The sequence below is a fragment of the Drosophila nasuta genome, chromosome 2R, assembly GCF_023558535.2.
Source record: "Drosophila nasuta strain 15112-1781.00 chromosome 2R, ASM2355853v1, whole genome shotgun sequence".
Classification (NCBI taxonomy): Eukaryota; Metazoa; Arthropoda; class Insecta; order Diptera; family Drosophilidae; genus Drosophila; species Drosophila nasuta.
Genome location: NC_083456.1, coordinates 20,313,668 through 20,338,661, shown reverse-complemented (window position 1 = coordinate 20,338,661; position 24,994 = coordinate 20,313,668). Strand labels below are relative to the sequence as shown.

The 24,994-nt window shown below is 37.6% G+C and overlaps 4 protein-coding genes across 4 annotated transcripts; 2 read left to right on the top strand and 2 right to left on the bottom strand.

The window, feature by feature from the left end:
* Positions 1-145: 145 nt before the first annotated feature.
* On the bottom strand, positions 146-979 carry LOC132785140 (uncharacterized). The gene has a single exon (XM_060791133.1). It carries the CDS (start codon positions 977-979, stop codon positions 146-148), a length of 834 nt encoding a protein of 277 aa, XP_060647116.1.
* A 711-nt stretch (positions 980-1,690) lies between these two features.
* LOC132785139 (uncharacterized) lies at positions 1,691-2,464 on the bottom strand. The gene has a single exon (XM_060791132.1). The coding sequence runs from the start codon at positions 2,462-2,464 to the stop codon at positions 1,691-1,693; it is 774 nt and encodes a 257-aa protein (XP_060647115.1).
* A 960-nt stretch (positions 2,465-3,424) lies between these two features.
* On the top strand, positions 3,425-4,198 carry LOC132785138 (uncharacterized). The gene has a single exon (XM_060791131.1). The coding sequence runs from the start codon at positions 3,425-3,427 to the stop codon at positions 4,196-4,198; it is 774 nt and encodes a 257-aa protein (XP_060647114.1).
* An 8,140-nt stretch (positions 4,199-12,338) lies between these two features.
* On the top strand, positions 12,339-13,121 carry LOC132785137 (uncharacterized). Its single transcript, XM_060791130.1, has one exon. The coding sequence runs from the start codon at positions 12,339-12,341 to the stop codon at positions 13,119-13,121; it is 783 nt and encodes a 260-aa protein (XP_060647113.1).
* Positions 13,122-24,994: the final 11,873 nt, after the last annotated feature.

Here is a 24,994-nt window from a genome sequence, read left to right as displayed (position 1 = left end):
AATTTTATATTACAAATTTATTTTTTCTTTTATCGTAGCAAATTTTAAAATTCAAAAATTACTAAAAAACGATTTCTGATGGTAAAATAAACGAATATAAAACATTTTTGTTTAATCTTCTTATTTATTAAATATTTTCAAGCCTTTAAGCCTGAACTTGACAGTTGGCACTGTTCCACCTGTTGGCAGAATTGACCAAAAATTGGGATAGCTGATCAAGGTTCACAGCGGAGAGCATATCATTGATAATAGGAATCACATCGAGGGATAACAATACATCTACATTAGGTTGAACTAGTTTAGTTGCAAGGCTAATTATCTGTCTAGCCCAAGTATTAGACAATTCGTTGAGTGAAATGTTCCACAAAATGTCCCAGTTGTCGATTTTCACATCAGCCAAATAGAATTGCAGATGGAAATCGCTAATGCGTAGTCCAGTAGGATTGATAAGACTCTGACCAAAGGTGTATTCGCCAACGAAACGCAATTGTTGGAATCTCTCATTCAGCAAACTGACTTCGCGAACGGGGAAGGCAAATCCAAGCATGCTCATGACACCCTCCACGGCAAAGGAGCCCAAGATCTGGATCTCTGGGAAGAGGATATCAAATTTGGCTTTCTGAGTGCTGACATTGAAGGATCCACTGAGGACAATAAAGTTGTTTAGACCCGAGATGCGGATGTTGCTAGAATTGCCAACAAAGCTGGTCTCGCCTTTGGAGAAATTGAAACTGGAAAAATCGTGGGTTAACGGGGCCAAGACTGGAATATTGTCTTCAGCATAGCCACAGGGTATCATCTGCTTCCAGGCCTGCAAAAACTGGGAGACGGCATCACCATAGTTGGCTGCAGTTGCGTTCAGAGCAAGAGGTGAGAAATTTGCCTTCAGAGTCGTAGGCAAGGGTTTGTTTTTTTGAGTTAAACGCGATGCATTGGCAATGGCCACTAAAAAGACAAATACAAAAATTCTTCGAATCATGTTGATTACTGAATGGTAGAAAGCACTATGGAATAAGTGTTAAATGGTGTCGCCTTTATAGCTATAATTTTCACTACTTTACTGATAAAAATATCTTTGATTGATTACTATTCGCTTTGTTTTATCGAACACAGGTATTTGTTTACTTAAAATCTTGTTGTACAAGCTTATAATTAAATGCAATAACCCTGGCCCTGTGAACAATACGGAATATGCATACCTAATAATGCAATTTGTACGATCTTATCAATTTCTAATATTAGAAACATTATTGAACTGCTTGAAGTTCTTTATTTTTTTTAGGTATTACTTTCATTTCTATATTCTACGGTATATTGACTTTTATGTGTGTAAGTAGTTAAATTTAGATACATTCATTTTAAACCATCATAATCAATAAGTACATTTATTTAAAAAAAAGACAAAATGTTACCGAATACATTGAAAACCTAAAAAATTGTTATTCGATAAGCAGTGTAAGCAGTTCAGCGCTGAGAGCAAATTGTACTGCTTGTCTACTATCAATATTCAAAGCTCGCGGTGTTTCCATGTCGTATACTTATTTTTTGTCATCTCAAAAGTATGCAACATATTTTTTCCAAAAACCCATTAGTTCAAAAAGTATGTTAAATAATAGGAAAGAAAAACGTATTGTTTTATTAATTGCAATTGATATTAATGTTGAAAATAAGCAACATGGATTTAATGCTCTTAAGCCTGAACAGCGCAGCCGGCGTTGTTCCACATCTCAGCTTGCATAACAAAATAGTTGGTCAGCTGAGTAAGGTCCAATTCGGAGATCAAGTTATTGATCGTGGGCAACACAAACATGCCGAAGAGAGTGTTCACATAAGGCTGGATCTCCTCGGTGAACAGCATAGAGAAGGATTCGATGAAGTTGTTCACAAAGTTATTGGCAGCCACATCCAAATACTTGTCCCAATGGTCGGAGTGAACATCAGCAACAAAGTATTTCAGATCAAAGTCACTAATACGCAGTCCATTGGAATTACTCTCAGCAAATGTGTATTCTCCAATAAAACGCCAATCAATCAGCTTCTTATTGAAGAGCACGTTCTGGCGAACCGGCAAAGGAAGACCGCCAACACCGAAAGTACCCTCTAGCTCATAGGCACCCAAGATTTGCAGTTGTGGGAAGATGACATCAAAGTGGGCACGCTGAGTGTTGTTGTCATAGCCACCGCTCAGGATCTGGAAGTTGTTTAGGCCAGAGATGCGAATGTTGCTCACATTACCCACAAGGTTGGTGTTTCCGTTGCTGTAGTTGAAGGCTTGGAAGTCGACAGTGAATGGAGCCAACACTGGCAGGTTCTCTGCAGCAAAGCCACAGGGAATGATCTTCTGCCATGCCTGCAGGAACATGCCAACAGCATCAGAGTAGCCTACCATACTGTTGTCCTGGGTCACAGGTGTGGCACTGGCAGCAGCCACCAGGAGAACTAGAAGAAAAGACTTTGCTATCATTATTATTGTGTTTTGTTGAACGCAGAAAGAATACTGTGAAGAATTGTTTGCATGCCTTGTCTTTTATAGCCGAAACGTTATCTATGGTCTGCATGCAAGGCGCTTTGATTGATGGACATTTCATTCTATTGGTTAGCTTGACATTTAGGCATCGGTTAGATATTATACCATTGAATAGAGTAATCAACTATTGTGAGAATTGAAAAGTCGAATGTAGATGGATTAATTAGTAGATCGAAATTGCACTAAATTTTAAAAATCATTTAAAAGTTGATTGCCTACAGAATGCCTTCAAAATGCATTCAAAATGATTTCAATGTAAGTTCTAAGTTTTTTTCTTTCTTACATAGACTACAAACAACGTATAAGGTGGAATAGCATTATGTGATTGGAAATTGAGTGCTACCAATTTCAAAGTAGGCATAGAACAGAAGAAATTTTGTCTGAATTACATGGTTTAAAATGATTTTATTTTACAGAGTACTGCAAGAACAGTAAATGTTAATTTAAGTGAAAACAAATGATTCTATTGTAAAGTATTATATGTTATTCTGTGCTAAAAGGACGAACATGCCACCTTTTCCGAGAATTCCAGTTTTGGCATTTATTTTTGGAGAAAAACGATTAGGCTTGACACAAGTACATGATTGCAGCGATTATAATTTTTCAAGAACCAATTTATTTTCATAAATTATAAAAAGTCCCCTGTCAAATAAATCAAAATTGCATGCTGCCGATGAATCATAATTAAAGCGCCGTTTAAGTCGAAATCATTTTGAGTTAATCCGCTTGACTCATATGTAAAATGTACATAGATCGCTTGCGATAAGAATAAACGACCAATTCTGCCACGATCGATCAATGCTCGCTATTCATAATTTCTAGATAACGTTTTTGCTATAAAAGACAAAGCGTGCGAACAGCTTTTCACACAGTTCTTTCTACCATTAACCAAGCAAAATGATAGCAAAGTCTTTTCTTCTAGTTCTCCTGGTGGCTGCTGCCTGTGCCACACCTGTGACCCAGGACAACAGCATGATCGGCTACTCTGATGCGGTGGGCATGTTCCTGCAAGCCTGGCAGAAGATCATTCCTTGCGGCTTTGCTGCAGAGAATTTGCCAGTGTTGGCTCCATTGAACATTGATTTCTACGCCTTTAACTACAGCAACGGAAACACCAACCTTGTGGGTAATGTGAGCAACATTCGCATCTCTGGCCTAAACAACTTCCAGATCCTGAGCGGTGGCTATGACAACAACACTCAGCGTGCCCACTTTGATGTCATCTTTCCACAACTGCAAATCTTGGGTGCCTATGAGCTAGAGGGTACTTTCGGTGTTGGCGGTCTTCCTTTGCCGGTTCGCCAGAACGTGCTCCTCAATAAGAAGCTGATTGATTGGCGTTTTGTTGGCGAGTATACATTTGCTGAGAGTAATTCCAATGGACTGCGTATTAGTGACGTCGATCTGAAATACTTTGTTGCTGATGTTCAGTCCGACCATTGGGACAAGTATTTGGATGTGGCTGCCAATAACTTTGTGAACAACTTCATCGAATCCTTCTCTATGCTGTTCACCGAGGAGATCCAGCCTTATGTGAACACTCTCTTCGGCATGTTTGTGTTGCCCACGATCAATGACTTGATCTCCGAATTGGACCTCACTCAGCTGACCAACTATTTTGTTGCTCAGGCTGATATTTGGAACAATGCTGATTGCAGTGTTCAGGCCTAAACGAAAAAAACGATATAATAAATCCAATGAGCATTTAATTGATAGATGTGCTTTATTATTTATATTTATGAGGAGGATATTAATATTTGCTCTATTGAGTAGTTTGCATGCTTTGACGTTTAAGGTGGAATCAATTTTGATTGATGGTATTTGTTTTGACTATTTCTATTGCTTTCTGTCAGCTACACAATGTTAACAAATTATTTTTATTGAATAAAATAGTCGCAGTAATTTATTTTGATTGCCTTTTGAGCAACAGATAATCATCTGATAAAGCTGGTTGTTTTGCTGTATGGTAATCCTATTTCGATTAAAGTACTGCTATTGTTGTGCCTTCTTACAATTAAATATAATACTGCAGGCTAATGCGTCTTGTTAGTTGGCAAAAAACTTACGCACAACAATTCCATTTTATTTCTGTGATTGGTTGAAGGTACGCTCTGGTATTTTGGCAATGAAAATGCATTTTTTGGTTGGACGTTGCATTATTTTTGGCTGCTATTGTTTCGACCATTTTCATTTGGGTTCTTTCAACGCGCGAGAGTGAAAGAGAGTATTACGAGTACTACATGTGAAGCTATTGTTGAGACTTATTCTCTTGTTCTTCGCTTTGCTTTGCTCTGCTCTGCTCTGCTTTGTTTGAACATTTCGCTTAAAATGCAAAAGTTCAATTCACTGCAGGCGCCATTTTACTTTCCTTAGTCGTGTTGTTTTGGTGCCGTGCCGGAAACAAGCTGCGTCACTACACACGCACACATAGAGACTTACACACACGTATCACAATCGACACAGACACATACGTTTCAGTTGAAACAAAGCAACAGAGGCTTCTGCAACGGACAGTTGTTACCGCTGGGCAAAGACGTCCACATCAAGGATGGTTGGTTGGTTGCCTGCCGACCAGTCAGGTATCAGGTTTGCCTCTACTCCTCCTCCGTCTGCATTTGTGCAGTATAGAGAAGGGGCGGTGGTCAGGGCGGGGATATGCGTGTGTGATTGAATGGACTTTGAATGTAGTACAGCACTCAGCTCGACGACTACAACGACGACGACGACGACGACGATGACCATGATGACGTTTGCCGTTCGGTTTTCCATGCAAATGCCAGCAAAAACATTTTTCGGACAAAAATCTAAAGGTGGCAGCAGGTAAAGCTGAAGCAGGGGAGGCACAACAGCTGCTGCTGCTGCTGCTGCCCCCCGGGGTCGTTGATGATGTACGTAACATGAGTTGGCCGGACGCACAGGATCTGGGGACTGGCTGCAGTCTGTATGCTAATTCCCTGCAGGAAGAAGAACTCTCTTATGTATACACACACACATACACAGACAGACAGACAAATATACACATCCATACATACATAATAAGAAGAGGCATGGCAATGAGGATAAGGGGAATGGGAAGCGAAGCGGAGTTGTAAGTGCGCTCGCGGCTAAACAAGCGTTGCCAACATTTTTGGGCACATCAAAGTGACAACTGACCGAATTATTTTTATGCTTAAACAACAGCAATAGTGTGTGTGTGCCGGTGTGTGTGTGTGTGTGTCTGTGTGAGTCTGCCTTAATTTGTGGGGCCCAGGTACTTGATGCCACTCTGTGGAATGTGACCACAACAAAGCATGGCCCACAGCCAATTGCGTTAGATACAATGCTAATTGGGCCAAGGTATATATGTATGTGTTTCTGTCTCTCTGTGTTTAGGTGTGTGTTTGGCAGGGCAAGCTGGGGTCAAGCGCAGGCGGGTTGGGGGTGTGTGTGTGTTTGTGTGTGTGGCACAAGCGCGGCAGCAAAGCTCTTGATTATACATGCAACAACAATTCGCCTAATAGAAATTGCGCCACAAAAACCACATTATGCCGGCGCGTTGTCGCTTTAAGCCCCCCAGCTACCAACCAACGACTACCGACTACCAACTACCGGCTACCAACTCTCCGTTCTCCGTTCTCAACTCTCCACTCTCCGCTCTCCGCTCTATACTGTTCCTTTACCTGAAGCAGAGCGAGTAAAGCACTCCGGCTGGGGTTTTGGCCTCTTTGGATTTCCGTTGTGTTACCGCAAAACTTTTAACGTTTGTTTGGGTTTTGTTGCGGCTGCCACTTTCGTCTTTGCGCATTTCGCCCACATGTATTGACTAAATTAATATTCTCAATTGAAAACTTTTCAACAATAGTTTGCGCTCAAAGTTTTTCAAAGCCATTACACGGCGAGAAATGCTACGCATCAAAGTTGCGCTCAAAGTGTAAATGTTGTTGGCCTAATTTTGATTTTCTAACTTTACCAAAAGTTTTGCAGAGCGACATAGCTGCCTTATAAGTAGAGCGTTTATTTTTATTACTATTTGCTTGTTGTGATAAACTTATCGATAAAAAAAATTGTATTGATTTTCAAGAAAAAGTAAAAGAAAAAAGGGAATTTGTGTTTTAGATTTGACTTTTTTCATCACAACTTTTTCCGTTATTAACTTTTATGTTTGTCTAGTAGAAACGTAATTTGCAATTACCATAAATGTTTTAAGCTCTTCATTACTTACAATTACATTATTATTATTGTAATATGACTAGATACACAATGTAATATTATTCTGAAAATATTTTACGGCTTAAGAGCTTATTATTATAGAATTACTTAATACTTATACTTATACTTGAAAATATAATTTTTAATTAAAATTAAAATAACTTTTTATTGTTTTTTTTTTTTAAATGCATGTTAAATATTCTGTATTTTGAATTTTTTGAATTTAGGCGATATAAAATTTTATGTTGACCAAAAAAAATTTATATGTAGACACAATGTTAGTGAAATAAATTTTAGATATTTGTGAAATGTTCCAGCTGAAAAATGTTGAAAAGGTATTTGTGATAAAATGTTTAAAATAACAAAATATTTCTTTGCTTGATTTTCATTTTTATGCAAGTTTGTTGCAGTGTTTGGCTGACGCACCGCAAAAGTTTTGAGTATTCCGTAAATTAAGCTGCATTTGTGTGGAATTGTTGTTGATGTTGTTGTTGTTGTTGCTGTTGTATATCCCGTTCTAATAAGTCGCCCGCTATCTGACATTTTAAATCTAGGAAAATTTTCAAATTCAATTTGCAGTGGGACAAACAACAAAAGCTGATACCCCCGGCACCTTTCACGAGATGGTAAACCACAAAAGCTGAAGAGCAGCACAGCTTGGAGCTGAGAAGAGACCAAGGCAAGGCCATGGACAAACAGTTCTTCTCTCTCTATAAGTAGCAGATGGATGTACTTTGGTGTTCGTCACCTGAATCGACAGAGAAGTGAGCAAACATTTTTGGAAAACTTACTTGAATGGATTATTAGGAATTATCAAAACTTAATTTAGCTTAAGTTTTTGCTTGAGTTTGATTACAAAAGGCGCTTGCATGCGGGCAATCGGGTCAAGGGGAATGTTTTGCAGAATAGAATATGGGCTACGGGTGCCCTGGGTTACCCTATAAGTGTCTCTCAATCCTCAGTGTGCTGTTAATGAATGCCAAATTGTGTATAGTATAGTTGTTAGACTACGTTGAAATCAGGTGGCAAACAATCAGCGTACACCACTTGAAAGGCAGCTGCTTTTGAAGTGGTTTTTGTGCGAAACTTTTGACTCTCTATGTGTGTCTCTTCCTCTCTCTCTCTCTGTGTCTCTGTAAAGCCCATTGATCTTGGCCAAGTCTTTTGTTGTCATCACGGCATAAGCCTTTGGGCTAAGCGGCTTAAAGCCCCAGCAGTGCTCAGGCACTTAAAAGTTTAACACATGCGATTTGTGCGATTTGGCATTGTACTTACTATAAAGTAAATGACAAAATCTGAGACCATTTTCATCGCCACGGGCAACGTTTATTAACTAACTGGACGTTGAGCGTGCAGACATCAATGTCGCCATTGACATCGGCATTGATCTAATGAGGCAACCAGCTGGCTCCGGCTCCGGCTTCGCTTTCAAGCGCTGTCTAAACTGTCTGCCCAGTCAGATGATGATGACTGGGATTCGGACTGGCGCGTTGCTGGCATATCCAGCTGTGTAATTGACTTCAATTAAATAAAGCCAACGACACCGACAATTGCACGTTGCCTTTTGTGCCCGTCTCCAGGTTGGGCGCGCGGAAATGGAAGTGCGCTGGCACAGCTTATGCCAAAGCCGAAGCTGAAGCTAACACCGGAGACGCAGACGTAGCTAGTATGTAGTAGATGAATCCATTGCTTTTATTTGTAGCCATGGGTCTTTATACTTTATGCTCGAGCCCGGGGACGACCTTTTAGCATCGCTTCCTGGCGTCCTGGCGTCCTGGCGCCGCACGCAGCGTCGTGCCGTGCACTCAAAGTGGCGTTAATAACGTGGCACAAATTTACAACAGTTAAATAGAAATACTTACTTAGCTTACCTTGTTTGGTTGGGTGCTTGAGGGGGGAGAACAGAACCCGATAATCGCAGCAGCACGGAAAACGGATGTCCAATTAGTTGTGAGCCAGCTTCCGGCTGGCTTCTGGGCGCAGCGAGTAGTCTCTCTCTCTCTCTCACTCTCTTTCAATCAATGCGTATCATCGTTTGCCTGTCAATTGCAGTTCGTCTCACCAATTTTTCCATTCATTACGTTTCGGCTTTCTTCATCATTTTTATTGTAGCCAATGGCATAATTTTCATATTTGCCAGAGCCAAATCAATTGCCAACGATTTGCATAGATATATCAACCAAAAAATGGTATGAATGTATATATAGTAGTATACTCCCTTGCTGGCTGATTTATGTGCCCTTTGGGGCTGTGCTACTTAATCAATGCTTATTTATTCTTGAAAATCCTTGGGCTTTGCTTGTGACGCGCTTATCGCGCTGCATACTTTTAGGCGTTCATGGCTAAAAATTGAATAAAGGATTTACGGTCTTAAATTGAGGCAGCGCCCAGCAAATGTCATGTCAAATGCCTCGTGTGTGTGTGTGTGCGAGTGTGTGACAGGAAGCCAAACAAAGGCAACATGTGTAACTTGTACGAGCTGCCAACGTCGACGTCGTCAAAAGGCGAGAGGCTGGAAATCTATTAGAACGTGTCTCGCCTGTCAACCCGATGCTGTTGTTGCTGCCGCTTCTGATGCTGCTGCTTCTGTTGCATGCCTGCTTATATTTTACCCGAGGGCATAATAAGCTTGCCACTGACTGCTCCTTGTGATCCTTGCGCGCTCCTCCTTCCCCTGCTCTCGTTTCCTTATTTTTTATTTTCCTCGCAAGCGTGTGTGTGAGTGTGCGTGTGTGTCTGTGTAATATTTACTTATGATTGAGTTGCGTGGCGGCTGCGCTAGTGACACCCTTCTCACACACACACACACCCTTGCACACACACTCAGCCAACACACGGCACAACAATTTGGTAAAAGATTGCGGTTGCTTTACTGATTTTCTCACCCATTTTTACTTCTTCGTGTGCGGGAGATGAAAATTTAAATTGATTTTGCATTGTTTGACTGTCATTGTTGCTGTTGCTGCCGCTTTTGTTGCCCTCGCCCTCGTCCTCGTCATCGTCTTAGGCTTCGGGGTTGTTTCCTTCAGCTTTTGTTGTTGCTCTTGTGTTTGTTTTTATTTGCGTCTAACACACCAAGAATATTCTTATAAATTTCAATTTGTGCACCATAAATGCGGGTCCCAGCCGACTGGCATGAGTTCCTTTTTTTTTCTTGTTTAGCATTCTGTGGGTGTAATAGATAAGAGATAAGGCAGCCGCTAAAGGTTCTCTACACACCTTTTCTACTCACCCACAACTATTTAATTTTATTGATATTACTATTTACTAGCAGCATTTACTACTATTTTATGCATTTTTCCAATAAAATCTAGCTGAGTAGTAAACTTGATTAATTTCTGCTACCAGGTGGAAACTACTTAAAAGGCTTGCATCTCGTAAAGGGGTTAATGCCTACGCTTATACCCTACTCGAGTCCTTTTTATACTAGCTACCATGACGGTAGAAGGGTATGATAACTTTGTGCCAACTGGAAATGTATATAATAAGCAGAGAAAGCCATCTCTGGCTATAAAGTATATAGGTGATTCGATAAAATGTATGTAAAAGTCTTAGAAGGTATTAAAGAAATAATTTTATATGCCTAAAGCCGACTCTAAATGGCGGGTCTTAAATGCATTGGTCGCCAATCTTGTATATTTGGTATTCTGTAGTATAATAAATATAATAATATATATAAATATCTTAAATATAGATTTCAGTACATCTTGTATATTATGAATTCTATGTTAAATTTTGAATTTACTAGTAGATTTCGGTATGTTTCATTATTTTTTCGGTATATACATACATTTGGTATATTTCATATTTAGGCTTTTTATTGAAAAGGGGCAGCGGGTATCTGTCACTCGAGCAGACACAATTGAATTGAATTGGTTGCCAATCTTGTATATTTTGTATACTATGGTATATATTGAATATAGTAGTACATATAGTAAATATACTAAATATAGATTTCAGTATATTCTGTATATTTTGTATTCTATTTTAAATTTTGAATGTAGTATTAAATTTCGGAATCTATTTATTTTTTTGGTATATACATTTGGTATATTTAATATTTTGGTATCTGTTATTCGAGCACACACGATTGAATTGCATTGGTTGCCAATCTTGTATATTTTGAATTCTATGGTATATATTGAATATAGTAGTACATAAATATACCAAATATAAATTTTGGTAAATTTTGTATTCTATGTTGACTTTTGAATATAGTATTAGATTACGGAATGTATTTATTTTTTTGGTATATACATTTGGTATATTTAAACTCCTCGATTATGGCTGTCGGATATCTGACAGTCGAGTACACTCTATTGAAGCTTTCTTACTTGCTTTTTTTGGGAGACGCCTTAAATGATTGCCAGCACATAAGCGTCATCCCTCTTTTGACCCGAGCATCATTTGGTTTTTGTATGAAATTGTTTTACGGGTTAAGGGCAACTACCAAACTTATCTTTTCTTTTTTTCTGCTGGCTGTTTTGTTTCGGGCCGCCGCCGTTTTGCTGTTCATACAAATGTTTATCGACTTGTGCGTTGATTTTCCGCTTGCTTTGGTTTTACAGCGCCCGCTCCTTGTGAGATTTTCGGGGTATATCGTAGCCATAGCCATAGCCATAGCTGTAGCTGTAGCTGTAGCACGTGCACGGTAGGGTTAAGCATCACCGATACTGACATGTGTGTGTGTTTGTGTGTGAGAGAGTGTGGAGAAGTGGGAGACGCATGTGTATTGGTAATTGAATTTATTGTTTGACATTCAAAGTACCGTTGAGTCAATTACGCTGGAAAATTGGTATCAAAATATTTACGAGCTGTTTATTGCATTACGCAAGTTGAAGCTGCGAAGCTCCAGGCTTCGCAGAATGAGAATGAGAACCCTCGCCTAAAAGGTAATGCAATTTACATGCTGATGCGGCTGCCCCGATTACGTATATCGTAAACGGTGTATCCATTGGCAGATGCGAGGCAATACCATATACATACATACATATATATAGATTGGAAGACAAATAGCATGAAGATGATTTGCCGAAGTGTAAATTGCACGAGCGCCTCAATTAGATGCGGCGCCTTTCGCCATTGAGCGAACTTTGCTGCTGCTTTCGATTTTATGGGGCAGATGTGAGACGATAATTGTGGCATGGTGAATGCTTCATTTAACACAATTAGCGGCGATTTTCTATGGCAGACAGATCACGATGCGTCAGGCACAAACAATTCAAACTAAGTGCCACACTTTAGTGCAGAGGGAACTCCTCGATGGCTAATTTATTATCAGTTATACAGGCTTAATATTACTTTTTTGTTTTGTGTCTACCGCACGAGTTCTTATCAGTTAATCCTTCTTCTTTAGCGTTTCATAACGACAAACTAAAGACAGTATAAAATTAATGCTCTGTGAATCACTGCAGCGAACCCCACCGAAGACAATCTACAATACAAGCCATTTGTTGAGTCACATAATTAGATCGTAGCGCGATTCACGATAACGCCTAATGCGAATAACCAATTCAAATGCGATCAATCAACTTGCATAGATAACAATATCGCTATAAAAGACTTTGGCATGTGAACTATTTTTCATAGAGTTCTTTCTACCTTTCAACGAAATAAACGGAAAATGTTCGGCAAGTTTTCACTGATTCTGGTTCTGTTGGTGGCTGCCACAAGTGCCTACCCTTCCACCTATGACAACGCCTTGATAGGCTACTCGGATGCGGTGGAAATGTTCTTGAAGGCATGGCAGAAGATCATTCCTTGCGGCTATGCTGCAGGCAATTTGCCAGTGTTGGCTCCATTGACCGTCGATTTCCAAGCCTTCAACTACAGCAACGGAAACACCAATCTTGTGGGTAATGTGAGCAACATTCGCATCTCTGGCTTGAACAACTTCCAGATCTTGAGCGGTGGCTACAATGATAGCACAAATCATGCCCACTTCGATGTCATCTTCCCACAATTGCAAATCTTGGGTGCCTATGAGCTGGAGGGTAATCTTAGTGTTGGCGGTCTTCCGTTGCCCATTCGCCAAAATGTGCTCATCAACAAGAAGCTGATTGATTGGCGCTTCGTTGGCGAATATACTTTTGCGCAGAGCGCAAACAACTCCAATGGACTGCAGATTAGTGACTTCGATCTGAAGTACTTTGTGGCTGGCGTTAAGGTCGACAACTGGGACAAGTATTTGGATGTGGCTGCCAATAACTTTGTGAACAACTTCATCGAGTCCTTCTCGCTGCTGTTCGCCGAGGAGATTCAGCCTTATGTGAACACTTTGTTTGCCACCTATTCTTTGCCAGCTATTAATGATCTGCTGTCCGGCTTGAGTCTTACTGAGTTGACTGACTTCTTTGTAATGCAGGCCGAGTTGTGGAACATGGCCGATTGTCAAGTAAAGGCATAAATTATTTTGTGCAGTAAACTTTAATAAACCCCAGCAGCAATTACTTAAGTGTGCGTTTAACATTAAATCACTTTGCCTAGAGACTTTACAGAGATTTGCGATTGTTTTGGAGCCCAAAGATATCGCTTATCTTTGGCTGGAAGTCGTAAGCTGTCCAAAGGATATGCACAGCTGTCAGGAGTTGTCATATTTGCTGAGTAATGGATGTTGCTGGATGTTGCTACAAAACAATGTTGCACAACTCGATAACAGTCTGACCGACAGCTGAGTCGCAAGATAAACGGTCTGAGGAGGCAACACTTAATTAGCGGGACTTCATCAAATCCACAAACATGCTGATTACTTGCATTCGTATGTGTGTGTATGTGTGTGTCCGGATTACCTTACTGAATTCAACATATATTTAAGTGAAATATGTATGAGTGAGTTGCAACAACAACAACAACAACAGTGGCAAGTGGCAAGCAAACCATGCAATTAAATGCAAACAATTTGCTATAATTTATGTGCGGCAACGTTGGCGACTCCACGCCGCAAAATGTTGCACGAAGCGACTAATGCACAACGGAAACGGAAATCTGTTTGGTCGCCATGTCTGTGTGCATGTGAGCGACTGTGTGTGTGTGGGTGTGTGAGTGGTGACATTCTCATATTAATTGGCTTAACCCCAATGAGCACGTTTTTCGCTGACCCGTCAAAAAGCCAAAAATTTGTTTTGCTAATTTGTGCAAAAAATTAAAGGAAGAAAAAAATGTGCAAAGTTGTCAGTTGTGAAAATTCCCAAAAATTGTTTTGTGCATGCAATTGCATTTGATCAATATTTATTAATGGAATTCAGTGAGCCATAAAACACAAACAAACGACAATAATTTTGGGTGAAAACATATTAACTGCATTTTATGGTTAATTAGCCAAGCTATTCGGAATTTCCGGTTCCGATGTCCTTTGTCCGTTGTCCACTCTGTGCATTTGTCGAATTCGCAAATTTCATGCTCCATTTGTGCGTTGTGGAAAGTGTGGAGAGGGGAGAAGTAGTGGGGAAGTGGAGGAGATCGCTAAACCGATTGTAAAATGATTAGCACACAGGTGAATGGAAGCGTATGAGCATTATGCCCATTATTGCCCTACACCGCAAGCCATTGGCCAAAAGCTAGTTACCCTCCATACAAATTGATACACCATCTGTCGCAGTCACAGTCCCGGTTGCCCCGGTTGCTGTTACTATTGCTGTTCGCCAGCATCTATCTAATTTAAATTAATATTATGCCAAGCAGCAGCCACAGGCATATGAATTGTCCTCCTCGGCTCCTGCATTGTACTCTGACTGCCTCTGTGCTTCCCTCTTCACTACCTCAACTTTGGTTACGGCAAATTGAAATTGAAACTGCAACCGGATGTAATTGAGCTTGCATATGGTTGCTCTGTCCGTCTGTCCGTTCGTCTGTCCGTCTGTCTGTCTGTTGGTTAGTCGCTCGGTTGGTCGGCCGGACCAAAAGTCTGTTGTCTGTTTTCTGTTCACTCTGTGCGCTGATAATATCATTGATAGCTTTTGCCACAATTTGTAACCACAATAAGTTGTTGCTGGTTGCAACCAACACAAAAAACACACATATAGTAGAGTGGAGAAAGAGTAGTCGATGTCGTCTGCATGCCAAACGTGGTTGTCATTTACAAATTTTTCGGGGGGGAAAACTTTTAAGTCCACAAGCCCATGTGTGAGTGCATTTTGCATTGTTGCATTCTCCAGTCTAGCTTTGTTGCAGTCGAGCCGGCTATAATACTGCAATGTACGTTGCACAAAGAACTGTGCTCTGTGTGCTGTGCGTTGTAACTACATTGTACATACGTCGGACAGTGTAATCAAATTTGTAATTTTCAATAGAGAGATACTCGCATTGTTGGAATGATAAGCCGATGTGAGCTTCGGTTGCGTATTGTGCAGCAGCTTAAGATGATTAAGTATTGAGCGTCTCTATTGTGTCGTTAGATATACGCAGTTTACTTGATATGTAATTAATTTTACTACGTCAATTTTGTATGTAATTTATGCACTAATAAATCCATTCAGTTATGAACTCAAAACAAATATTTCATGCTTGTGGCTTTGCCAGATGTTTCGCTTGGTTAAATCGGTTAAATAACAATATACAAAACCTAAAATCTAGCAACACTCATCTTCTTGTTTACAGGACAAGAGTGGCTGATAGTAAAGAAGAAGAGTAGAGAAGAGAAGGCAACGAGTTGGAAAACTAAAAACTATCGCAATTGTTTGTGACTTGTAACTGTTTACAATTGTTTAACTTTGGCCAATAATATCACCTGCAGCTAAACTAAGCTGCATTTGGCTGAGGGTTTTCCTCAGACAACAACAATGGGGCTTCCTTTCGCCTGAAGAGAGCGAGAAAGCGAGTGGCAAAATGATAGAAAGAGACGGAGCAACAAGTAAAAGTGCACGTATTTGCCATTTACTAAGTATTTCTATGACTTTGTGCCATTGTTTTTGCTGCTGTTGGGGCTTTTTAGAGGTTTACTCGAGCATTAAATAAGTCAAAGTACACACAGTGGCCAAAAGAGGTACAGTGGGATGAGAAGAAGGACCATGAAGCACAAGGACCATGGCCAGCTGCTGCTCAACGCGCTTGAAACAATTGTCAACAGTGCGCATTGTTGTTTACAACTGGGAGGAAACAAAAAAAAAAAAGTTTCTCTGTTTTACTTTGGCATTGCGAGGCACATTAAAAATAATTTTCTTAGCCAGCTGAGCAATGTAAATAGCATTATTTCTTGCCGGTTTTGTTTCTGTTGCTCTTTGTGGCTGTTGATATTTTCCCGTTCATTCTTAATAATATTTAATATTTGCTGTTTACCTTGCGCCAGCTCACAAATCCAAATAATGCTTTGATTAATTTCCTAAATACCATCAATAATTCATTGCAATTGTTAAACAGTTGTTTTGTTTGTGCACAATTGGAATTTTCAATAAATACTGAAATTATGCAGTTTAATAAACGATTATTATGATATTTGTTTGAACGAGGGCGGGCTGATGAGTTGTCGAAAATATGAAGAATAAGTTATATATTTATTTGCATATATGAAGAAGTTTAATGAAGTTCGGTCACTTTGTTTTTACTAAGTTTTTATACCCATACATAGTATTTTTATGGTATATCATTTTGATACATTTTAAGCATAATACCCCAATGTTTGCTTTATTTGTATTAATGCTAAAAATATTATTTATAAATTGTAAAAAGATGCAGTTTAATAAACGATTATTATGATATACATACATATGTGTGTATTAAAAGAGAGCGGTCTGATAAGTAGTCGAAAATGGTAAGAAATCGGTACGTTATAGAAAAAAATCTTTTCTTGTTGGATTCTACAATTTATTTTCATTTGCATGAAGAAGTTTAAGGCAGTTCGGTCACACTGTTTTTTTTTATATTTTCAATATATATCTGCTACCCATAGTATTTTAATGGTATATTAATAATACCGCACTGTGTGGTTTTTTATTTATCTCTCAGTACTCTCTCATACTCTACATCTTATAGCAAAATGAGAATTTCCTCATCCACTTTTATGAAAAAAATTTATTTAGAGCCTGCATTTAAATTAGATAATCTTAATAGCTTTCTATACTAATGTATTTTTCTACAAAATGTGACACATTTAAATTAAAACGCCGTTAAATAATCATTTGTAGTGCACCGCCCTCGGATATTGGTGTCTTTTGCTCTTCCGGGATCAATAAATTGCCATAACAATAACTTTTCATTGCGCGCCAATCAAAATTAATGTAAACGCCGAAATTTAAAACTTAAATCAAGTCATTTAGAAAACAATACGCTTAACGTAGCGTAAACGCAAGCTACCCCGGAAAAAAGAGAGCAAATAACAATATTTCTGAAAACGATAACTGTCAGTTCTCATACACACAAAAGGGGTGCAGAATGGAGGATGGAGGATGAGAGGTAAAAGATGGGAAGATGGCTGGGTATGCTTTACCGGTCGCTTGTCATTAAAATGTTTCCGTTCGCTGGGACGTTGCCATTGTCAGTTGGCGGTGCTAATCAGCGGCGCAGCTAAAAGGTATTCATATGCAAAAGAGGAGACGACGCCATGCAGGACGACGACATTATTCATTGCAAATGGCAAACGGAAGGGATCTATATAGTCGCGATTATATATGTAGGTGTGCCGTATGTGTTTGTGTGTGTGTGTGTATGTGTGTGGAATACCAAAAGTTTAGCATCGCTCAAGGTAAAATATAATCAAAAGCCGTGAAAACATTTTTACACGTCATTAAACTCAAATTCAGCTAACCATGGCATCGCATGTTACAGCATCCATTGGATCACACACACACACACACTCCTTCCACACACACACACACTCACACTTACGTATATTGGTGGCAGCCATATGGCAATGCTTACAAAGCTGCAGAAGATTGATGTGTCTCGGCTTCATAAATAAATTAAAGCGACTAAAACGCGAAGAAACTTTAAAATTTTCCAGAGATCTTATGCTGCTTGTGAGTAGTTTGCTGAAAACTTCTAATTACCCTGTAATGATTACAATTTACACAATGTCACTAACAGCGACAGAGACGGCAATACACAGAGAGTGTGGGAAAGAGACAAAGCGACAGCCACTTGGCGCTTTTGAATAATGGCTTTTGTTTGAGCACAAGTTAAAGTTGTCAGAGTTGCCAAAGTTGTCATTTCTATTGTTGTAGTGTTTGTTATTGTTCTTGCTGTTGTTGCTGCTGCTCATACATTAATATGCAAATCAACACATTCATTCATGCAAAAGAGACAGCAATAGAGAGAGAGAGAGACAGAGAGAGAAAGAGACATATGTCTTACATAGTTGTGCAAATTGAATTTAATTAAAATGTGTATTTGCAGGCAGCAAACTAATTAAATTTGTTTATGAGCGTCGCTCTCATATTTGATATTTGTATTGAAGAAGAAATCAATGCAATTTTATTTACAGTTGCTTAAAGCAGCTTCCAAAAACTTCAACCACAATACAAGATGGGGAGAGGGCTTGAAAAATGGAAGCAGTGGGTGGCCAGTTTGGCTCTTGAACCGTAAACCTTTGAATTATTAATTTTTAAGCTGTATGAGATGTATGCATGTGTGTGTGTGTGTGTGTGTGTGTGGTTAAAAAGGGCAGCCAACTTGTGTGAGGGGTCACATTGATTTAGCCTCTGGGTCAGTCAAGCTCATGTAATAAAGGATGTGGGGCTTCTCTCTCTCTCTTTACTCATACTCTCTGAGCTTAACGTGCACAATTTAGTCCCTATCTCCTGTACGCTTTTCCGCTTGAATGCACATTATTAAATTTAAGTAGCTGCCGCTTGGGGGGGCGAGCCGACATTTCTCTAAAATATCAGCAAAATAAAAATAAAAAACAAACCAGCAAAAAAAAAGTGAGTGGAGTGAAATCGTGGCTCACATTCGACCCGGATTTTATAATAAGTTGCGCAAGTTGCAGTGATTCCTCTGCCTGGACATACATACATTATGCATGAGTTTCGGCATCGCTTCTCAATCACAATCACAAACTGCCTTCGATATATACCTTTAGTTGCAAAACAAAGCTCATTACAACATTTGATACGTGGACAGGCAATTTGCAGAGCCGCCAAGTGCAGGCAACGTCGATTCAACCGTCGCAGCCACAAATCAACTGCCGAAATTGTTGTTGCCCCTTCAGGCAACGCGCACACAAAATACTACAAACATACATAAGTAAGTATGTATGTATATATCTGAACTGCGAGTGTATTCAACTTTGAAGATGATACAGAGGTCCTTAAAAACTGACAGCTGTGCAGTTGCTTTTATTTTTTTTACTTTTCTTGTTTTTCGTTAACTTTTCAACTGAATTGTTTTCCATTTTCCGCGTTTGCTGCTGTTGCTGTTGCTGCTGCTGGCAGGACACGCGGAAAATTACATTATCAGAAAAATGAAATTAGTCACCTGCCCACGGGGCAACAGCGGGCTATGGGCATGGCCACGCCCACTCCAATTGACAGATTGTTGCGCAAAAACGCATAATTGGTCGGAGTGCTTCGCCATGAGGAAAGCAAAAAGGAGACGACGCAAACGAAATTAATTTACATGCTCGAAAATGTCCATGTTGCGTTTTTCATTAGCTAATTAAAATTGACTGTTTCATTTGGTTACACTGAATTGCCTTGTTATGCCTCTTGTTATTGTTGTTTGCCATTGTTGTTGCTGATGGTTCTTGTGATGTTGTCGTGACTGTTTGTTACACTGCATGTTTTTTGTGTGATGCCTTTGCCAGCAAACCAACAAACCAACCAACCAACGAACAACCAACATCATTGCCTCTGGTTGTTCTCGATTCGCTTCATTCTATAAAATGATAACAACATTTACAACAATGCTGCTTTTCAGCATATAATTTAATTAATTTCATTTGGTCCATGCTCTGCAGCTTTTTGTGCGGGAATTCTTGGCTTCTAAATTCAATGTATGCGAATCTTGTTTACAGTCATCTAATGGCTTATTGCAGGCAAAGATTTAATTCAAGGGGCTGCGAGATTCTTGCGTACAGATTGCTGATTATTTTACGGATATGATTCACTTTTTTTAATTTTCTTAATAAGCTATTTAATATTTTTATCTTGGGGAAAAGGGACATCTAAGGTAAAATTGTATAAATAGAAATGTAGTTATCATTTAACATTTTTATTTGTATTTAGTCACAACTGATTGTCTTATCACACAGCAAATAAATAATTTTTTTTTGTGTATTTTAATATAATATTAACTTAGTATATTAGTATATAATAAGCATATAATATTTACTACTACTTTATATATATTATTTATAATATAAACAGTAATATACTAAATACTACTAAATCACAGTATTATTTTGTCTGACTAAATGAGGTCTTAATTTTTATTTAGTTTAGTAGTTATTTTAATAAACTTGTATATGTTTTTGTTGGTTTTACCTCTGCGAGGAGTTTAAAAGTTGTAAGAACATTGGTGATATACAAATATGAAACAGTATTTTTACAGATAAAAATCATTTATATGTATTTCACAACATAAAAGTTGTAAAGCTTAATAACAAAAATATTGGCAATTAAAATAACTAATACAAAATTTGATTGGTCCCTGAAGATGTACTTATGCATAAAGATTAAGTGGCATTATGCCATATAATTTATTTGCAATATTCTTTAAATATTTGTAAGTAAACTTTTTCACAATAACATAATTTATATTAAACACATAACATATTTGTCTTGACAGCTTGATATTGATAAGGAAGATGTATTGTAAATTTAAAATAATAATACGAAATTTAATATTGACTATACAATATTTATTTGTATGAGAATCAAGCATAAATTTGTCATAAAATTGATTTAAAAATTGTTTTTTTTTTTCTAAAATATATCAATACCAATTTTCAGTAAAGAAATAATTTATTTGCAACTTGACTTTATATTGCTCAAATAAAAATACATTATCCACTTAAAAAAAAACCAAATTTAATATTGACTTTACAATATTTATTTGTATGAGAATCAAGCATAAATTTGTCATAAAATTGATTTAAAAATTGTTTTTTTTTTCTAAAATATATCAATACCAATTTTCAGTAAAGAAATAATTTATTTGCAACTCGACTTTATATTGCTCAAATAAAAATACATTGCCCATTTAAATTAATAATACGAAATTTGATTGCTCCCTTAGGAAATCTGTGCACAGATTCCAGATTTCACAAGTCACATAGCATAACATATGTGTGGATTCACATTGGACGTTGGCAATAACGGTTGGCATGCTAAATAATGGACCACTTTCGGCTGAGAGTGGACCACAAAATTGTCTATAAAATTAATCACTTGACAAAATTGTGCAATTTGCGTTGCCAAAAATTAACTTAAATGTTGCTTTTTTCGCATGCACAATTGCACAGGACGCATAAGGCGACATCCGAATGTGAATGTGAATGTGAAATGCAGAAGGTGGCCAAGCAGACCAGAATAGTAGAAGGCTGCTCTTGTATATGAGTGTGTGTGTGAGTGTGTGTGCTGGCCTAAACCATTGAAAGCCCGAAAATGTATGGCAATTAGAGTGGCCATTGTGTGTGCTGCTGGTCAGCATTCGTTAGCCAGGCAAAAGAGGTGGAAGTGGAGGTTGAATGTGTATGGGAATGGGAGTTGTGTAGCCGGGCAAACTATTAGATAGCAATCCCAGTTCCAATCCCAATGCCAATCCCAATCCCGTTGGCAGTGTCGTCGTTATGTGCTGTTCATTTGGCCACATTCTGTGGCAACTACAAATGGCCCTTTGCTGTTTTCGTCGTGCCGAGTAATTTTTCAAAAAGTCGCCTTCATTGTTATGCAGCCTTATTGTTATTGCATAAAAATGCCAGCACTCTGCTTCTCTCTCTCTCTCTCGTTCTCGCTTTATCTCTACTGCTGTCTCGCTCTGAATGTGTGTGTGTTTCATACATGCAACAGTTGCAAATGGTGTGCAATTAGGCGCCGCAATTAACGTGGCGCAGTGTTTAACCTGTTACACAGTAACTGCTGCTCTACGTGGAGGGATTTTCTAAATTTTAATGCTGGTTATTTCCCTGTATGCGTGTCTTTCTCTCTCTGTATGAGTGTGTGTGCGTGTGGGTGTATCTGTGTGTGTGTGGGTGCAATTGCCGTCCATTTGTGAGGCCACAATTGTCGCCATCGCTTGCATTTAAGCGCGCACATTTTTCACGTTCTCATTTTTTGAGCTCTGCTGGACATTTAAACGCATTATTTTTAACGCCAATTATGTACATACTTGCACACTCCCACACACACACACACACACACACACTCATGGCCGCACAGTCAGTGACTATAAATTGGCAACAAATGCAGCGAGCCTCTTGATTACAGCTATTATGTTAATTGTTGTACGTGTTCCCATTACTTTCCATGCAATTTAATCATTTTACATTAAACAACTAAATGGCGACGATGTCCCAACAACGCTCACAAAATTTTCCACTCTATTTGCGCTTAAGCTGAACCACTTTTTGCAATAACAGATTTTATTGCAAGTATTAATTATTGCATTAACTTAATACGAGCTGAAGTCTTTAGTGTATAATGTTCATGAAGTTTCTTATTATTTTTATGAGATGTTCATTTCAATTTTGAAGTTTAAGGCCAATTTTTTACATTTAATTTTTCTGTTGAATTTTAATTTTGAAGAAATTGCTCATTATTTTTAAATGGAAATTGGTTGTTGTTTTCATTTGATTGCTAATTATCTTTTAAAGCATTTTATTTTATTTTTTCGTTTCCATTTCTTTTGAAATTGTACAAAATGGCTGAGTTTTTTAATACAGTTTTTAGTTTTATTTTTATTTCATTTCAATTATGAATATTTAATTGTACTTATTTTAAAGAAATATTATTTTCATTTTCATTGCAATTCTATTGCAGTTTGGATAATTAGTTTTTTTTTGATTGCTTTGAACAAATTTGTTTTAATCCGTTTCGCATTTTTTTTTAAAGGAAATTAATTTTAATTCTCATTTCTATTCCATTTAAATTTCAGATTTGCTTCAATAGAAACAATTTTATAGCAAGTATTAGATAAGAAATTACTACCAGATAAAGTCTTTAAAAAAGTTGCTTATTATTATTAAGAAATTAATTATAATGTTCTCTTTTATTATCCATTTTTATTATGATAATTAAGTTATTGTTCTTTTTTTTATAAAATATATATAATTTTCACTTCTATTTCATTTTCATTATGAAGTAGAAGTTGCTGATTATTTTAAAGAAATTTTGTTTTAATCTTCAATTGCTGAATTTTATGATCATTTTGATAAATTTGATTTTAGTTTTAATTTTCATATTTACTCCATTTAAATTTTGTCTTAACGCATTTCTATTCCATTTAAATTTTCGCTTAACTTATATCCGTTTTGGTCTTTTATAAGAGAAAACAATAATCCACATAAAAATATAGATTTTCACATCTTTCCCGAAAATGCGCTAACGAAACTAATTAAAGAGAAATGTTATTTGTTGTTTTCGACTAGTTCAGTTCTGCTTGTCATAGATCAGATAACAGCAGCAGCAGCCAAAATTTGGCAAAATTCAGAAGGTGAATGGCGAGGGTCATTTGATAAGTATGCATTACTATGCTAAGTATATTAGTATTTGACTCTAATTATGTGTAACCAAATCATAAGGGGAAATCAAAGTATTATAGAGACCTTAATTAGTTGTGTGTCATTAAATGAGTGTGTAGTTTATTTTAAATTGTGAGTTGATTAGTTCTCGCTTGACCCTCTTCATGTGGCAGTTGCAAACATATATTTGCACTGCAGCGCTTGATTTAATTATGAGGTAAGACTGCGGCAGGATGGAGAAACGAGGCATGTGGCACGTGGCACGTGGTACGTTGCACTGGCCGTGCAGTAAAATATGCGAATTTATTTCGCAGTTTTGCCTTCGCATCTCGCAGTTCGTTGCATGTGGCATGGACATGCACATATTAATTTCATTGCATACTTTTGTGCGCTCGTGCATATTTGAATTTGAAAATTCGACATCTCTTAATTATGTGCACATTACAGCCAAATAGATTAAATATTAATCATGTGCGCGACTGTGGCAAAATATTTGTACCGCATTCTATTAATGTTATGTTATGTTATGATATGTGCTCGTTTTTTTTTTTTTATTTTGCTCCCACTGAAATTTTATGCAATTTTAAGGGTAGTGCAAATAAAATATTCTATTATTTTTTGTGTGTCCGTCCGGCGGGCAATCATAAAAATTCATAACCCACAAGAATACGCTTGAGTGGATACTCACACACTCATACACACACACACATTCTCATTCCAATTGAATTCGATATATGTCTGTAGTACATTTCAATTATCTACCAAATCAAACAGTGCACAAGACAGATCGTTGCGAACCATAACAAAACCTCATCAATTGCAAAATATATGCACTATGGTTGTGTGTGTACACACAGATAAAAATCAAAATTAAATCGAGCGAATTCATGCGTAAGAATTAATAATTTCCGTTTCGTTTTTGTGTCCAGGCAAGTAGCTCTCTCAATATTTATGTACACATAGTATAGCATACATATATTGGGCCGGAAATTAGAGTCCCAATTGCGTGCAATAATCAAAAAAATCATACACATTGCACACTACACTGTCAACTATAAATAAATTGTCACAACTTGTGGGCATAAAATGCATAAATAAAAGTAGTTTCCGATGCCTTTGACAAATCATATGAGTGCAACCACAATTGCATACATGAATTTTTGTTTGTTGAGAATTGTTGTGTTCGAGAAAGTAAATTATAGAAATAAATTGTAATATGTTTCGATTTATCTTTGATTTCTTTCTTATACTCGTATTGTTCTTTTCTTCGTTTATAGAAATAATTGTAAAATATTTGGATTTATCTTTTATCTTTAAGCTCTTTTTCTTCATTGTTCTTTTCTTCGTTCATAGAAATAAATTGTAAAATATATGGATTTATCTTTTTCTACATTGTTCTTTTCTTCGATTATAGAAATAATTGTATAATATTTGGATTTATATTTTATCCTTGAGCTTTTTTTCTATATTGTTCTTTTCTTCGATTATAGAAATAATTGTACAATATTTGGATTTTTCTTTGATTTCTTTTTTACATTTTTCTTTTCTTAGATTATAGAAATAATTGTAAAATATTTGGATTTATCTTTGAGCTCTTTTTCTGCATTATTATTTTCTTCGATTACAAAAATAATCGTAAAATATTTTGATTTATCTTATATCCTTAAGCT

Bases quoted from the DNA above. Each gene is read 5' to 3' on its own strand.
- LOC132785140 (XM_060791133.1), bottom strand. From the start codon at position 979: ATGATTCGAAGAATTTTTGTATTTGTCTTTTTAGTGGCCATTGCCAAT.
- LOC132785139 (XM_060791132.1), bottom strand. From the start codon at position 2,464: ATGATAGCAAAGTCTTTTCTTCTAGTTCTCCTGGTGGCTGCTGCCAGT.
- LOC132785138 (XM_060791131.1), top strand. From the start codon at position 3,425: ATGATAGCAAAGTCTTTTCTTCTAGTTCTCCTGGTGGCTGCTGCCTGT.
- LOC132785137 (XM_060791130.1), top strand. From the start codon at position 12,339: ATGTTCGGCAAGTTTTCACTGATTCTGGTTCTGTTGGTGGCTGCCACA.